The sequence below is a fragment of the Sphaerodactylus townsendi genome, linkage group LG10 (genome assembly GCF_021028975.2).
Source record: "Sphaerodactylus townsendi isolate TG3544 linkage group LG10, MPM_Stown_v2.3, whole genome shotgun sequence".
NCBI classification, from domain to species: domain Eukaryota; kingdom Metazoa; phylum Chordata; class Lepidosauria; order Squamata; family Sphaerodactylidae; genus Sphaerodactylus; species Sphaerodactylus townsendi.
The window spans coordinates 25,306,208-25,322,796 of NC_059434.1; the positions used below are offsets into that span (position 1 = coordinate 25,306,208).

The window sequence follows — 16,589 nt, forward strand, 5'->3', positions numbered from 1 at the left end:
TGTTTAGGACCTCAGTTGCCAGGCACTCTGAAAACATTAGGAGCGAAGGCAGAAGAAAACAGGGATGATTTCACAGACATTTAGAAAACATTAATCGACAGGAAGCCTCTTTCTCAAACTAGTTTTATCCAAAACACATGGGTGGGGGTTGAATTCATCTGGAAGTGATCACCTGCTGAGCGGGCTGATGGGGTCATTGTCCTGAAGGAAGACTGGGGAAGGACAGTGGCTTCTTCCAGCCCCGTAAACTTTTTTTTTTGGAGAGGGGGGTTGTCTTCTGCATACAAAAAAAAAAAACACCAATGGTTACTTCTTTGGTATTTGGCAGTCTTCCTGTCAGCTCATCTGAAGCACTGACCTGGCATTCAAATCACAGCCTTAAGTTACTGGGGTAATGTGACGCTCTGCATCCTGCCGGTCTTGCAAACAACTAGGAGAACTGGTGTTCTGGTTGTACAACATCAACAGTGAATGCTGTTTTTCCACCAATTTTTATATTATATATGTACACGAGAATGGGAGAGAACGCATACAGGTCATGATCTTAACATAAGGGAAGTAATGATAATAACCCCCCTCCCCCCACATTGGCCTTGCAATTAGCTTTACATTGTTGCCCATTTGTGACACCTGGCAATCTCTTCCCTTGATCTCCTTTCCCCAGTTTCTTCTGTGGGGAAGAGATGTCCCACTGAATAGATCAGGAGCTTTGACATTTCCTTGGAGGCACAGCTGGAGAAGAGCTGTGCAGAGCGGCCCAGGCTTTGCCGCACAGCAGCAGCAACTTAATTATTGATGCAGCAATTCAGAATCACTGCCTCCGGAGAAGAAAGCAGGATCTTTTTTTCCCTCTCTTCCAGAGAAACAAGTGTTATTTCAATTGATGGCTTTCTTTTGAAATTTTGCAGCTGACTTTCCATAAGCTTTTACCCTATTCAGAGCAACACACGAAGCCCACTGTTCTATTTTTGGCTTCCTTCCTTTGCAAAGCAAGCATTAAACTTTCGCCGATTTATTGCCAATTCTGGTCCTTTGTCCTTTTGTTTGGAAGGAACTTGCACATTTCCTGGACAGGCAACTCCACTTCCTCTTCACGATGAAAAGATTTTTTTAAATAAAATAGGCTTTTGCAATAATAAATGGGCCAATTTGAGGTGCAGTCTTCCCTCTGTGTTGTGCTTGATCAGCTGACATTTAAACTCGGATCCCCATAGAAACCAGTTAAGCTGGAATACTTACCAGTTCATGACCTAAGCGTAACATTTACAGGATCTTTTTCTCTAGAAGTGGGAAGCGATAGTGCTAAATGAGCATGCTTCAAGGAGAAGGGATGGAGCTAGAAGACCAGTGCCATCTGCAAGAGACTTTGGGTTAAATCCAGATTGAACTGTCAGTTTCCACTGAATCCCACCTTCTTGCTGCAGCCCTTCTGGCTTCTTGTTCTGCAGGGTCTCCCATCAATCAGGAACATTTTCATGGAGATTAGTGGGATGGGGAGGGCTGGGAAGTACCATTCTGCCACTGGAAAATTTAGTCTGGGTTTTCTGCTCATGTTAAAGGCAACCCCCAGCACAGGAGCTCATAGAAGCACCACGGACCATTTTGTTTGGTGCCCAGAATCAGATCTCTGCCCCAGCCCCTGAGACACCGGAAGCACTGGTGGGGCCAGTGGCATGGGAGAAAGGAATGGAGATGACTTATGCCCATTGCACAGCCACCAGCCAATTCTAAGGACAATTCCTGAGACGCTGGTGGTGCTGCTGGGGTTGGCTTGCCCCACATGTGTCTGAGCTCATGTCTGTTACCCGCTTTTGTTTGCTGGCACACCAACCTCTTGGTGGTGTTCTTTTCTGCCCAGCAAAACAGGTTTCCAATTTTTATTATTAAAAAATTACACTGCATCTGCCCAATGCGGCAGACAAAATGCAAAACAAAATATATTAAACAAACACCTTGCCCAACATTAAAAAACAGACAATACAGACCACTGAAGCTTAAACTAAGATAGTGTTAAAAGTTCAGTCCCTTAATGAAGAACTGGGGGAACAAAAACTCATTGGTCTGGTGCCCAAATGGAGAGGAAGGAAGGTGCCACATAAACCTCAAGGAAAGGGCATTTCCTAAGCAAAATGCTGCTACTGAAAAAGCCTACTGTGGCTGACATAATCAGAGCTGCAACATAAGATTGGTTGACGATTGGCCTGTAGGGTGGGCCCGATCTAAATCATCTGTTTAGAACCCATGTTTTTATAACTATTGGGGAAAAGTGGGCACAGAAAGTGAAAATTCAACCGCCTCACAAATATTAACATTTAATAGTGCATTTATTGATTATATGCTGTACAGACATATAACATCAAGATATAAACCTTTTCTTCTTTTACTTAGACCTTAGTTGTGTAGAACTTATTTACATGAGGGAGGAGGAAGGGTAGACAACTTGAGGTACAAAATCCTCCCCTCCCCCAAATGAGTATCTGAGGTATAAATACAAGTATATTTAAATAATTATGTTCATGCTTTATCTATATTGGACAATAAATTGTGAGCAAGTGTACATGTTTACAACAGAATGGTATGTACAACATACATTTTTACACATTTAAACATTTAGGAAAGTATACAAAGAAAGCACAAGGTTGCCCTAATCACGAGGAACACTAATGCTGTGATCCTAAGCACACTCATCTGGCAGTAAAGGCAAAACTACATCATCAGGTTTTTAAAGAGTTGAATCTGTGTTTCCCAAACCCACCAAGGTTCCCTGCAGGGCCCACAACAGCTCTGAAGAATTACTTTTAAAAACTAGAGGAAACTCCAAAAAGTCACCATAGGGCAAGGAAGAGTCCTGCCTTCCAAAACCATTTTCCCTTGAGGGAACAGCCCCATTTCTGATGGGCACAAGTAGTAAAAATGGGGAAATAAACTTCCCAAGTGCTGTTTCCATGAGGGAAAATATGGGAGGGAAGGCCCCTTCTCCACCCCACAGTAGCATTCTGAGTCAGTTTGGGGTCTCCTTTATTTATTTATTTATTTATTTATTTATTTATTTTTAAAAACCCATTCCCTGCAGCTTGCTGTGTGGAATCTGGACCCAACTCATTTCACAACTGTTGAGGGTGGGGATATGTACGCATGATCCAGTACAGCTTCTTTTCCCTCAGGAAGATTCTTGTAACATATCTGAAAAAGCTGATACCCATCCACACTCTATCCTGGGTTTTATCACTCATACCTTGGGGTTTGTAAAAGTGGAGTTAGTACCTCATTACAGCTTGCACTAACACCCTGAACTGTTTTCCACAGCTTCCGGGAAGAACTTCTGCATTGTTCCCATTTGTCAAGCTTATCACGTGACAAAAAACAAACGCAAAAGAGCACCCCCCAATTGGCAATTTCATAACTTTGCCTGTGTATTACAAAATGTGCAAAGAACCATCAGGGGTGAGTCAAAACAAGACAGCATTATGGGGGTAATGAGGCAGGCAGAGGCAGTTACTACAAACAGAATGTAACCTGCTGGTAACACCATGATTCTTCATCACAAACATTTTTGAAAGCAAATAATACTGACAATGGTAACTGAGGGCTGCTTCCAGCCTTGCTGTGGCCCTGAGATGGGAAATCCAGAAAAGGGCCTGAGTTATAAGGTAAACCCCCAAGCTGTGCAGGCCTTTTCTTTAACGCTAGTGAGGAAGATGGAATGAACAGTCCAGCTTTTCACACCATCTTTGGTACAACATACCACCTAGCAGTTGTCCCTAGTTTTAAGAATATGGAAAGGATAACTTTAAAAGACATTGAAAAGGAGGAAGACCTGGGATAGGGCAACTAGAAGCATAGATTACTCTTTAAAGCAGGGCTGTCCAACTCTAGTCTTCCAGATGTTCATGGACTACGATTCCCCTCAGTCCCTGTAGTCTATGAACATCTGGAGGACCAGAGTTGGACACCCCGCCTTAAAGCCTTTGCAGTAAAATAACAACCCAACTATCTATCTTCCACTTTACATTTTTCATTCACACATTATTCACTCTAGTTCAGTGTATCTCTAAAACAATACTGCATCCCTATACTAAACCTCAAATCTTACACAGGACACCACTGCAAGTGGCGCAAGAGTCATAGCAAGAGTCAAAGACCTGCTCTTGGAGAGTATGGGCTAGATCTCGACTAACTTGGCCACCAATTCTTCCTTCCTGTTCCAGCCCTTCCTCATGATGTTCCTCAAGGGCCCTAATCAGTAACACAGGGGAGGCAGTAAAATTCCACTCTGTCTAGGAGGCGGTGGAGGAAAGTGCCTTCAAGCCACAGTTGATTTATGGTGACCCTATAGGTTTTCAAGGTAAGAGACATTCAGAGATGGTTTGCCACTGCTTGTTTCTGTGTGGGCTGAGGGAGTTCTGAGAGAACTTTGACTGGCCCAAGGTCACTCAGCAGGCCTCATGTGGAGGTGTGGGGAATTGAACCTGGTTCTCCAGATTAGAGTCTGCTGCTTTGTTGTTCAGGAGAGCACCATTACTATAATGGAGTAACACTTAATCCCCAATTATTGTACGTATAACCTGTTTTTACTGCTTCTGCCTTCTGTATGGTTTATGCCAGGCCTTGCTTTAGATAATTTACAGCTCACATTGTTCCCTAATTCAGTAATTATGGTCTTGTTGCATTGTTCTTTGGGGTTATCCTACAGTATCTGTGTTTTTCCCCCTATAATCCACCTTGAGTCCTCAGTGAGAAAGGGAAATTATAAACACCACAAAAACAAGATAAAGAGGAAAATTTAGTCTGGATCCAACCCTATGTATTTCAGCAATTAATGATTGAACAGCATCTGTTGTAGCTAACTCATACCCAAAAGTGAGGGAGGCACAGTTGGAGCATAATTCCATGTGGTCTGAAACACTGGGAAAATCCAGCCCCCAAATCCCCTATCTGCTCTCTCGATACCCTGTTTTTAACTTTCTTGCAGCAAAAAACAAAACAAAACAAAAAACCACTTTTATGAAGAAATGCTTGTGATTTCCTATGGCATATGTCATATTTGACAATGTGATCACACACATACACAAAAGACTTTTCTGACAATGCCTGAGACAGTGAATGTAGTTTTCAGAAACACGGATGAGTAGCACCTTATGTCTATCAGCTCCTACTCAGTTGTGCCACTTGCTACTGCCATCCTAACATTCAAGGTTACACCAGAGTTAGCAGGTCTGAGTTTCTCGCTTCTAAAAGCCACTAACTTGGTCAGTGTATTACCCCATCTGCAGGACTTCCCTATTATCTTAACTAACCTGCAGTCCTTCAATTTGCCCCAGGTAACCTAATAGCAAAAATACTTTTGCTTATGCAACTTGGCTTTTCCAACTTCCAACATTTCTGAGGATTGGGGAAGGTTTTCCCCAAAAGCATTTGGCTAAATGAGGTTAATACGGTTATATGAGAGTGGATGATATGAATATCTTTAAACTTGTAACACAGTATCCATTCCACTGGATTCCTTTAAAATGCTTTATGCTCCAGTTATGCTATTTTTCCAGTGCTGTCTTTTTTAAAAAACTACTGAAAGCAATACCAGCTCTACCTTCATGTCGCAAGCTTTCTGTTTATTCCTATGAGAGCCATACAAATGAGGTCTGCTAAGAGTCTGGCCTAAATCTTAGCAGGAGCATATGGATAAAATGATGGGATTACACATATGGGGAAGAACATAAGTGAATTAAAACCAGTGGATGTATTTCTGTTACCATGTTTTTCCAATATGCTGTTTAAGAGTTAGAATACTTAAATGCCACTTCACAAGTTGTTTTTAAGATGTTTATAGTGAGACTATGGCAAACACTTGTTTCACGGAGGTACACTAATCAGAAAGCCACAAACTGTGGCAATTCTGTTAAGCATATGATGCAGGGGCAATAACATACTTGCCTCTGTGTCATGATGTAGAGAACATTTCTTTCAAATAGCAGAAGACACAGAATCATGTGAAAAAAAGATATTGAAATGCACTGGATATTTCCCATCTCTCCAATAAATTCTTCACTGGGCATCATGTTTTGCTTTCATTGGTGCTGCCCCATTATTTATTTATTTGGTTATATGCACATGACACACAAGACTAGCTTGTGATGGTCTACCGGGCCAAAACCTTTCCTCACGTTAAAATGCTTTCTTGTTGCCTTCGAGTGTACCAGACACTGCGTTTCTACGACTCCTGTATCCAAGTCTGTGTCCAAAATTCAGAAAGCCATTCAACGCCTTTGTCTCTGTGCAAACCTTCTTTCGCTTTCTTAAGTGAGAACACACTGAAGAGTACCAACAAATCCAGTGGATGCAACAGTCCCTCAACAAACAGCACACAGCCTGACACGCAAAGTTATAAATCATTTCTTTCACGGTATTCCAGAATATATTTCATAGAATTTTGCTTCTCAGAAGCAATTCACACATAGAATAATATTCTTTAAAAATCTTTTTTTTGGTAATGTCCAGTATATTCCAGTCAAGGCCTACACGATAGACCTAATGTCGACAGGAAGCAGCAGCTTTAAAATGCAGGGTGTTGCCACAGCCTTTCGAGTGAGAATATCAGACCAATTCCAGATACTCCTGATTCATGTGAAAACTTCACAGCCACATTGTGACCCATTCTGCAGCAGACAATCACCAGCTCCTGGGCATATCTATGCACACCAGTGGCGATGGGTTGAATGCAAAGTTGGTTGGCTTCAGTAGTCACCTGGATTTTGCTTCCTTACTGTCCACGTTCTGCTTAATGAAAGAATCTCTGATCTTCACAACATCAGCTGCACATAGATGTCCAAAAGCCTTTGCATACCAGTCAGGTTTATGCCCCCTGAAGTGAAAGAAAATGCACATGTGAAGCAGCTCAACTGGTTGAAGGAAAAAAATATACACAAAATAGAGATTTCTAAAGTAAGTGTTCAGCTGAGGAAGATAGGGGAAGGATGACATGACCAGGAGGTGGACAAGGGAAATTGACTAGGTTAATTCTCCTGAGACTCTCAGTAGCTGTCGACATGATTGATCATGGTATCCTTCTGGATAGCCTTTCAGAACGTGGATTGGGAGGCACTGCTCTGTGGTGACCCTAGTTCTACCTCAAGGGTAGTTTCAGCACGTGGTGCTGGGGGATCACTGCTTTGTCCCTTGGCATTTGCCTACAGGGTTTCCCAACATTCCACCTTGTCCCTCCCGCTTTTCAATATCGATGTCGAGCTGCTGGGAGAGGATTTGGACTGAGTTGCCACCAATTGAGTTGAGAGAGAGAGAGAGCGCAAAGTAAAAAAAAAGTTTACCTTAAATCAATTCTACACATGTAGGTCAGCTTGGATTTTCCTGAACTGGATGGCTCTATGAGATACCTGGACAGAAGCACGTTTACTCTCACGCCAAGGACTGCAGCACGATCATGTTCCACTGAGGAGCACAGAAGTGAGCAGGCTCCCCTGGACAAGTTTGCCCTCCAAGTCCTATTGAAAACAAACACAGCCCTGTTTCAATCAAATCCTATTTAAAACTAGTAAAAAGTTTGAGAAGAACTGAAGTCGATCCATTAGTTTTCTCTACTGATAGACTTGCTTCCAGTCACCCTGTCACGGTTTACCACCCTTCACAAACCTATCAAGGGTGAAATCGAGAGATTTACCTCAGGACGACATAGTCTCTGGCTGGATGTGGTGCCATGCTGTTTTGTACATATTGGTATATATCAGTCTGGCTGTCCAAAATCTCAATCACTTTGGCGTCTAAAAGGTCCTCGTCCCAAAGGTGCTGCTCTTTAAGTATACGGTTTAAGACCTCTTCGGGACCTGCGGGGATTTCAATGGTAGACTTCCACAAGCGGAGAGGGGGACCCTCACATACCTGAAAAACATCACAATCATGGAAATCTGAGTTATATTTACATATTGAACAGCCATATTTTAAAATGACACCTGTTCTTTCTTTAAGGTCCAAAGAGTACATTCAAGATTGAAAGCAAAAATCCAAGAGAGAGGCCAGTGTCCCAACAATGAGCCAAGATTGCAAGTTAGGATGAAAATGAACATACTGGGATTCTTTGTGTAAATTAGACGATTAAGGACAAGAAATAAGATCAGCTATTCAGTGTTTTAAAGAATCTTGTTATATCTCCGATCACATGTGCCATCCCCGATTTTCTATTGAATGGGCATAAAATGAATGTGTCATGCCTTGGTAGATGCATATTATGAACACATTTCTTCATGGCAGAAGAGCTAAGAAAAATATAGCATAATAAATAAAGCAAAAATAAATGCATAACTAGTATATTACAGCTTGTGAACAGCACTCAGGGGGTCCTAAGATCAAGGCTCTTATTCTCAAATGATCCATTCACATCTGTCTCTTACTATCAATGTAAAAGAGCAGATTTTTACATGCAAAAAACCATTTCAGGGGTTGCTTATAGTTTCTGGATTTGTGCATACAAGAACCTGTGAAATGATTTTGACCTGTCTTCGTTCCCTTGTCCCTCACAGTTGCTCCCTGAAAAACCTATACCTGTTTAGAGAGTAAATGGAGGGTGATGGGAGAACTCTGCAACATTCTCAGAGAGCTTGAAAGACTTGTCAGAACAGATTACTTTCTGTGGCGGATTCCGCATGGGACAAAAACAGTGGTGTGAAAATGGTGTAAAATGTTTTAAAACAGTGAAAAAGGGCTTACACCATTTTCACATCGTTGTCTTCGGCTCACGCGGAATCCACTCTAGTTCAACAACAGACTTCTGACAACGTGGATCCACTCATGGGCGTTGATGAGAACTGGCCCTGAATGTTCTTGGGAAACGGTCTCAAGTTCACATTTCACTTGATTTTCATGTATCATTTTGACCCCCATAACATTATACTGGTGCTAACCATGGAGAATTTGCCATTGCCTGCCTTTGTGTGGGCTGAGAGAGTTTTGAGAGAACTGTAACTAGCTTCATGTGGAATAGTGGGGAATCAAACCTGGTTGTCTAGATTAGAGTTTGCCATTCTTAACCACGACACCATGCTGGCTTAAGTGCCAAAATCAAATAGCCACTCTGAAGTTTTATTTTACAAAATGTATATCCTGCCTTTCTGCCCTCATAAGGGCCACCAAAATCACATCTTAAAGGTCCTTTAAACCAACAAAACATGTTAACATACCTTCTTGTAGGCAAGCTCTGCTTGCTCTGAGGTGGAATAGTTGACCCAGCCTTTAAATTTGTCCTTTATCTCTTTCAGCAAATCATCCATACAGTCCTGGATGTAAGAATGATAGTTTGCAGGCTGAGAGTTGCTATTTTGTCCCAGTTCCTCCAAGCTCAATGGCTTAAGATCTTGTTCCGTGTAAGAATTCCGACATTTGCTCATTTCTTCGGGGATCTAACAAGTGGGTAGGAGACAAGATGGAGAAAACAGTTGGAGGTTCATCATTTGAGATATTTGAGATATTACCCATACTTCATATTGTTACTTTCATCACAGGAGGATACTTGGGTTGGAAGCGCCCAACATTTTGTGATTGGGCCTGACCTTTCAGGCAGCCATTTTGTAGTCAGCCCACAGATTCAACAAAGCTAGGGACTTCTGCCCAACAGAAGTCCATAATGCCTCACCTGAAAGAGTTTCTTACACTCTGCAATCATGTGACCCAGGCCCTGTGTTGCAGCCAAATTCTCATTTAAATCCTTCTGATCAGGTTTTCCCAGACTCTGTTTCCTCTGCATCACCCTAGCAACAAACAAAGGTGAGTTAATGAAAAAGAAAGCTGGCAAGAATGTATTACAATCACAGAGAATATGAAGAATAAACTAGGAGACATGCTTAAATAATCTCTTGTATTCCTCTGAACATGATATTCAGTTTTAACTATCTCATTTTTAATGTATAATGAAATGCCAGGTGAATTGCGGTCTGCTTCACACATAACACAATTAGTACCTGCAGAATCAAGTGAGGACTTGCATGTATGGATGAGCCATTGCATGAATCATCACTGGCACTTTTCTATTGGTGGTGGTGGAAAGTGCTGTCAAGTGACATTTAACCTATGGCAGTGGTGGCGAACCTTTGGCACTCCAGATGTTATGGACTACAATTCCCATCAGCCCCTGCCAGCATGGCCAATTGGCCATGCTGGCAGGGGCTGATGGGAATTGTAGTCCATAACATCTGGAGTGCCAAAGGTTCGCCACCACAGACCTATGGCAACCCCCATAGGGGCTTCAAGACAAGAGACATTCAGGCAGTGGCAGGTTTGCAATTGCTTGCCTCTGGTTGGGCTGAGAGAGTTCTGACAGAACTATGACTGGCCCAACATCATTCAGCAGGCTTCATGTGGAGGAGAGGGGTGTTAAACTGATTTGTTATGAGGGCTGGATATAACATAAATGTGAACTGGTTGTGCTGGTGGGGTGGGGTAGCTGCCTTGGCTGGTGAGCCCCAAGAAGGCTCGCCAGCCCAGATTGACACTGAAGGGAGTGGCTACCTCAACTGGCGAGCTCCCAGTGGGCTTACCAGCCCAGAATGGCTCTGGGGTAGTGACTGGCCCTGGGGAAGGGGTGGTTGCTTCAGCTGGTGAACCAATAGCAGCTTCACCAGTGAGGCAGTCATTCCCCCCTCTGTGCCAGCCACCTCCCCCAGTGCTGATTTGGGCTGGTGAGGATACTGGGTGGCTCACCAGGCCAGATTGGCAGGGGGTGTGGTGGTTGCCTGGACTGGCAAGCCCACAATGGGCGTATCTAGGGGGACAAGTGACCCAGACGCTATTTGCCTGGGCCACATTAGGGGGCATCATTTTATAGCAGTTCGCGCCTGCTCGCCAGGTCAGATTGGGTGTGGGATACGTGGGTACCTGGATTAGTGAGCCAGCAGCAGGCTCACCAGGCTGGAGTGGGGAGGGGGTGACTTGTGTGCCTGATAAGTGTTCTCAAGAGGCTGGATCTGTTACCCGAGCCAATTGTTTCACACCCCTGCACTATACCAGGCTGGCGCTCAGTTTTCTATTGTTCAAGTTTAAATCTGATACAATGTTGTTCACACATATAAGCAAGTGCCAAAAGGCAAAATGCATGCAGAAGCCAGCCTTTCAATGTCATACACCTTCAGTTTTGAACCGTTAGCAACTACCAGTAAGGGCATTGGGTTGAAACACAGGCGTAAGATACCTGGAGACTTGCCTTGGAGAAGAATTTTCCCTCTTGAGGGTATTCAAATGGAAAAGAGAAGGTGCTAAGCACACAGCAAGGTTTGTTGGCGTCATCTGGTTTTCCTTCACAGCAGCTGTGACATCACTCAAGAAATATAGGAGAATTTGTAGAACCTCCCTGTTTTCATCTGGGAGAAGCATAATGGCCGCCTTGATTGCCTGGAGACGCTGGTCCTTTGGCACATCTGCACAAGATTAGCAATCCTCTCATCAGCTCATTGAATTTTCCACACGTATAGCATGAACACATCCCAAAGCAAACTCTGAAGCGATTTCCTTCAGCGCGCTGCATACCATTCATGGCAAACTGAGTGAATTTTTTTTTTTGGTCAACAGTTTAACTGCCCTCAGGTATTTCCTGCCTACTGAGAGACTCGACAGTTAAAACAAAGCTGTGCATATTCTAGAGTTAATTTTAGAATTTAATTTTGAGAGCCACACATTTCTGCCGACTGACTAAAAGGGCAGTTAAAACTGAAAGAGCCCCAATCTAATTTATGAACATGGGTGGCGACGAAAATGCAAACATGAAGCTCGGCCAACGCAGACTCCAAGAAAAATCCATACACACAAGTGAAACACGTTCCTCAAGAGGTGAGGCAATTAAAATAAATAGCCTATATACCATTCCTGACTTTGGCACCAGGAAATGTCCAGACTGTGCTTCGCTAAGCAGAGAGAAGCGCTTCAGCGAACAGTGATGTACTGAAGGTGGTTGGGTGCGGGGAGGAATCACTGATGTACCGGATTGTACTATCACACAGTACCACAGTTACAAAATGCGACTGCTGCATTGGTAAAAATTTAGTGTGCTTTTAATATGATCTGAAAATGGTGGGAACAAAACAGTAAAAAAAAAGAAATTGATTTGTTTGGATACATTACAGGGATATGTCAAAGGGCCTTTCAGAGTGCGACCCAGTGTGTTACACTGTGAGGCAGACCTTGGGAAGCAAAAAAGAAAAAGAAAGAAAAGAAAAGAAAAAGAGAAAGAAAAAGAAAAAGAAAAAGAGAAAGAAAATTTGTAAAAAGGCACAAAGAGAAAGAGAGGATCCTGAGAAGAAAATCCTGAGCAGAGAATCTTTCCTCCCTCACCAATTAAGTCACAGGTAGTTGAATGCCCTTTAGTAGAGCATTCTTTTTGAGTTGCACTGGATTTGCGGAGATGCCTTCTACCATAACTATTTCCCACTTCAGGTTTGGAGCAGTTGTTGATTATTTCTAAGGTTATCTCCTGTGTGCAACTTTAGGAAGGGTCGAAAAAACCACTTGTTCCGTTCCCCTTCATAGATGTCAAGCAGGGTCCCAAACCATACATCCATACATCTCTGCACAAAAGAAATAGGTGCACATGGGGATATTTGTTGTGCTTAGTTGTGGAGCTCAAAAGGTAGATTAACCATCAGTTGCCTCTGCCAGCCCAAGAGCATGGCAGCAAGGCATGTACCAAACTGATGATTTTGAAATGATCACCATTTCTCAAAGTTGCTTGATTTTCTCTCTCTCTGGCCGTTTCCATGACGGCCGCCATGCTCTCACTCCAAGAGTTCTGTCGCATGGGGGCGAAGTCTGTCAAGACGCCGCTGAGCAGGCCAAGCAGAGGTTCCCCCGCGAGGAGAGATGCGTTCGCGACGAGACGCTTCCTTCTCGCCATCTCTCACGATGTCCCAGCCGGCCGTGCCAGCAAAGCCAGGCCTCGGGCCACGCTGCCTCCGACCCTGGGAGGTCAGAGGACAGTGTGGGCGGGGCTTCCACGGCCAGCAGGTGATGACGGAGACATCGTGGAGGGGCGAGAGAGACAGCGTTTCCGGGTGGCTGGTTCACACCGCTGGAAGACGCTTCTCCCAACAACAACCCTTTAAAGGGTTGTTGTTTAGGGCGGCCTGATGCCGCCCTGGGGTGGGGGAGCACAGTCAGGTCGGCGCTGCTGCGTTGCAGCAGCGCCGCCTGTGCGAACGGCAGCCTGGGGGCGGCGTTTTTACCGCCCCCAGGCCGTCGTTTTTGGGCCGTGCGGAAACGGCCTCTGAAAGCTCTGAGCCCTTCAGGGGTAGGGCGGTCTAATAAATCAAATTACTACTACTACTACTACTACTACTACTACTACTACCACCACCACCACCACCACTACCACTACTACTACTACCACTACTACCACTACCACTAATAATAATACTGTTTTATTTCTTTTTAAAAGATTTGAACTGCTTTAACTAATAGGCAAAATGTAGAAGCATAGCAAAAAATCAACCAATTAAACAATTCTTTCCTTCAGAAGAACATTGTCATCCTGAAAGTCAAATTATGTACTGCTAAACATACAGAAAGTGTGGTGTAGTGGTTAAGGTCTCAGACTAGGAGCTGGGAAACCAGGTTCAAATCCCCACTTTTGCCATATAAATTGCTGGGTGACCTTGGGGCAGTCACACACTCTCAGTCCTCACCCTGGGTAGTATTTGGATGGGAGACCTCCAAGGAATACCAATGCTGTGATTCAGAATCAGGTGATGGCAAAACATCTTTGCAGGTTTCTCACCTTGAATACCCTTTGGGGACACCATAAGTCAGTTCTGACTTGATGGCAAAAGAAGGGTACAAATTGGAAGTACTCACATTTCCAAGGAAATGAATTAAAGGAAATGGCATACTGAGGAAAGTGGTGTATCAAGATGATTCTAGGTCCCTACTTGTCTTAATCCCCGTTGATTAATCAGCAGAGACACACAAATTGGGTTGAGATGATTAATCTGTGGGTTAAAAAGCCCTCTGACATGGTAAACTGCTTAGCTCAAATGCAGAACTTGAGACCATCTAAAAGGAGGCCTGAGGCAATTTGCAACTCAACATGCTGCCAGGTGACCCGTAACCATCAGCTGCATGATACTGGAAGATTGCTGTTGCCATCAATTTCCAGATGATGTACTATTGGGAAGATAATAAATGACATCACCTGAGTGGAAAGGGACCATTTTGTACAGTTTCACCAGGAACCACACACCATCCCTCAGCATCTCAGTCTAGGAAACCAAAATGTTGAGAGATCTGTGCTATGAACTGATACAAATATTTTAAATAAATGTGTGGAAATCAGATGTTTGGTTTACCAGACACTTCAATATGTTTCTCTGAATCCACAGATCAATATTTTCAGTTTATTTTACAGAGAAGCTGTTAAGAAGTAGAAGTGATAATATAATAACCATGAAATGTGTTCTGTTGCTTTTGAGAACAATTTGGTACAAAATTGCTTCCCATTTTGAAAGCTTTTTGGTCGGCTCAAACTTGACAAATTGCATGCAGTAAAATATACATGGGAATGAAAGACAAATGAACTATGACCAGTCCGTGGCTTACATTGGTAGATCTGTAAGAAAGTCTCTGAAAGTTTGTTGGTCATGAGCGGTTCTGGCAGGTCACGGAAAAACTGTTTCAGCATGTCTGCCACATCGTAAGCCGACTGGCCTTCGTAGTTGACTTTGCCTGTTGAGTTTTCATTCATCTGCCGCAAAGCCTGGATTCTTGACTTGACTCCAGATTTTCGGAAAAGCCCAACCTAGATGAAAATGATTCGCTCATTAGAAGGAGTGTTATTTGAGGTTTTAATAGACGTTTGGTGGAAAGTGTGAAATGCAAGTTTCTAAGTCAACTCTTATCAACTCTCTCCTTAGATGTAGCGAATCTAGCAACACTGGCCCATGGTTTTGTAATCTCATGGTTGGATTTCTTGTTTTTTAATTAATTTTTATTTACTAGTACTTCATAATCTTTCCAACACCAAAAACACACAAAGGGGAAAACTACCAAGTTATAAGAAATAAGGACTCCCCAATTTCTTCCGCACTGAAATTAACCCTAAAAACTACTAAGCCATTAACCACCTAGATAAAATTAAATCTTCAGTATCATTACTGAAAAAGTCTCACTTTTCTCTATTGGTTCTTATTGTAACAATCCTTAACCTTCAAAACTACTAATCATCAATTTATGTTTTCCGGTTTTTAAATAGGGTTTCTAAATTGTCCATATACTTGATTAAGTCCTTTTCTTTGAGCAACAAATTTAACTTGGCCATTTCTGCCAACTCTTTCACCCACCATTCTTCAATTGTAAATATAACTGGACTTTTCCATTTCTGCACATACAATACTCTTGATGCTGCTGTCATCATATATAAAAATAAAGTTCCATGTTTTCTTTCCAGAGATCTATCCATAAATCCTATAAGACAGGCCTCAGGTTTTCTTCACAGATTTATCTTTTAAAACTTTTGAATTATTGTATGTATTAGCTGCCAAAATTCCTTAGCTTTTCCACCAGTCCACCATAAGTGATAAAAGGGCCCTTCTTGATGTTCAGCTTTCCAACACATATTTGAAACATTTTCATACATCTTTGCCAGTTTTTCTGATGTCATGGTTGGATTACTGTAGCGTGCTATATATTGTGCCTCCCTTGAAGACAACAAAGACACTGCACTGGCCCAGAATGTAGCAACTAAATTACTGTCAGGGCTAGCTGATGGGAACGTGTCCATTTTGAAACAACTACATTGGCTGCCATTTTGGTTCTGAGTTTAATTAGTGTGCTTTTTATGATCTTTAAGTCCCTGATTATCTGAAAGACCATCTCCTCACACATTTTCCTGTGTGCCAACTATGGTATTCTGGTTATTACCTGCCGGCTATTCCTCCAATGCCCACCTAACATTGACTAGAACCCAGGCTATCTCCACTGTGTCCCCCAATCTGTGCAATGGGTTCCCTAAAGAGGAGAGCTGAGCCCCCTTGATGGAGATCTTTAGGCAACACTGCAAGGCCTGCTTGTCTGCCAGGGCTTTTGAGGGGACATGATGTCAGCAAGCGTTTTGAGGAAAAGATACTTAGAGTTTTAAAAATTTATAATATGTAATCTTTTCATTATTACTTGTAAATCACCTTGAGCCCACAAGAAAGACCAGTTCAAAAAATTTTACCGGTAATAAAAACAAAACACAATAAATGACCTAGGAATTCAAATTTGGTTTTCTGAAGGAACAGCATGGAAAGCAACCATGTCCATACGGCATCATTTTCACAAAGACACTGTTCAAAGAACCAGATCAGATGTTTGAAGGTTTGTGTCCATAAAATAACTTTCCACAGTGCAACAGTAGCAGATCAGGAAAGATGGCTGTTGACCAGTCTTCTTCTGATGCTTTAGCTTTCCACATGAATATCATTTATATTTATGTGTGAAAACATTCAAAGATGTGAGCTCCCACTAATAGCAATGCAGTCTCTGGAAAACTAAGTCACGTCGCTCTTTCTGAACTACTGATATGGTGGGGCAAGAACATGCTTGCTGATATTCCTTTGAGTTTTGGA

General features: G+C 42.8%; 1 protein-coding gene across 5 annotated transcripts in view; it reads right to left on the reverse strand.

The window, feature by feature from the left end:
* Positions 1 to 2,305: 2,305 nt before the first annotated feature.
* The window catches only part of DLC1 (DLC1 Rho GTPase activating protein), a 282,574-nt gene continuing 268,290 nt past the window's right edge, over positions 2,306 to 16,589 (reverse strand). For 3 of the 5 annotated variants that reach the window (XM_048509074.1, XM_048509076.1, XM_048509078.1), the window contains 7 exons: positions 14,581 to 14,779; positions 11,189 to 11,414; positions 9,638 to 9,752; positions 9,186 to 9,404; positions 7,673 to 7,890; positions 7,323 to 7,496; positions 2,306 to 6,859 (listed from right to left, as the gene is read on the reverse strand). In XM_048509074.1, coding sequence (XP_048365031.1) covers positions 6,739 to 6,859; positions 7,323 to 7,496; positions 7,673 to 7,890; positions 9,186 to 9,404; positions 9,638 to 9,752; positions 11,189 to 11,414; positions 14,581 to 14,779 — 1,272 coding nt within the window. In that variant the 3' untranslated portion in view covers positions 2,306 to 6,738. The remainder of the gene's footprint in view (positions 6,860 to 7,322; positions 7,497 to 7,672; positions 7,891 to 9,185; positions 9,405 to 9,637; positions 9,753 to 11,188; positions 11,415 to 14,580; positions 14,780 to 16,589) is intronic. The other 2 variants (XM_048509075.1, XM_048509077.1) reach the window with 1 other exon arrangement.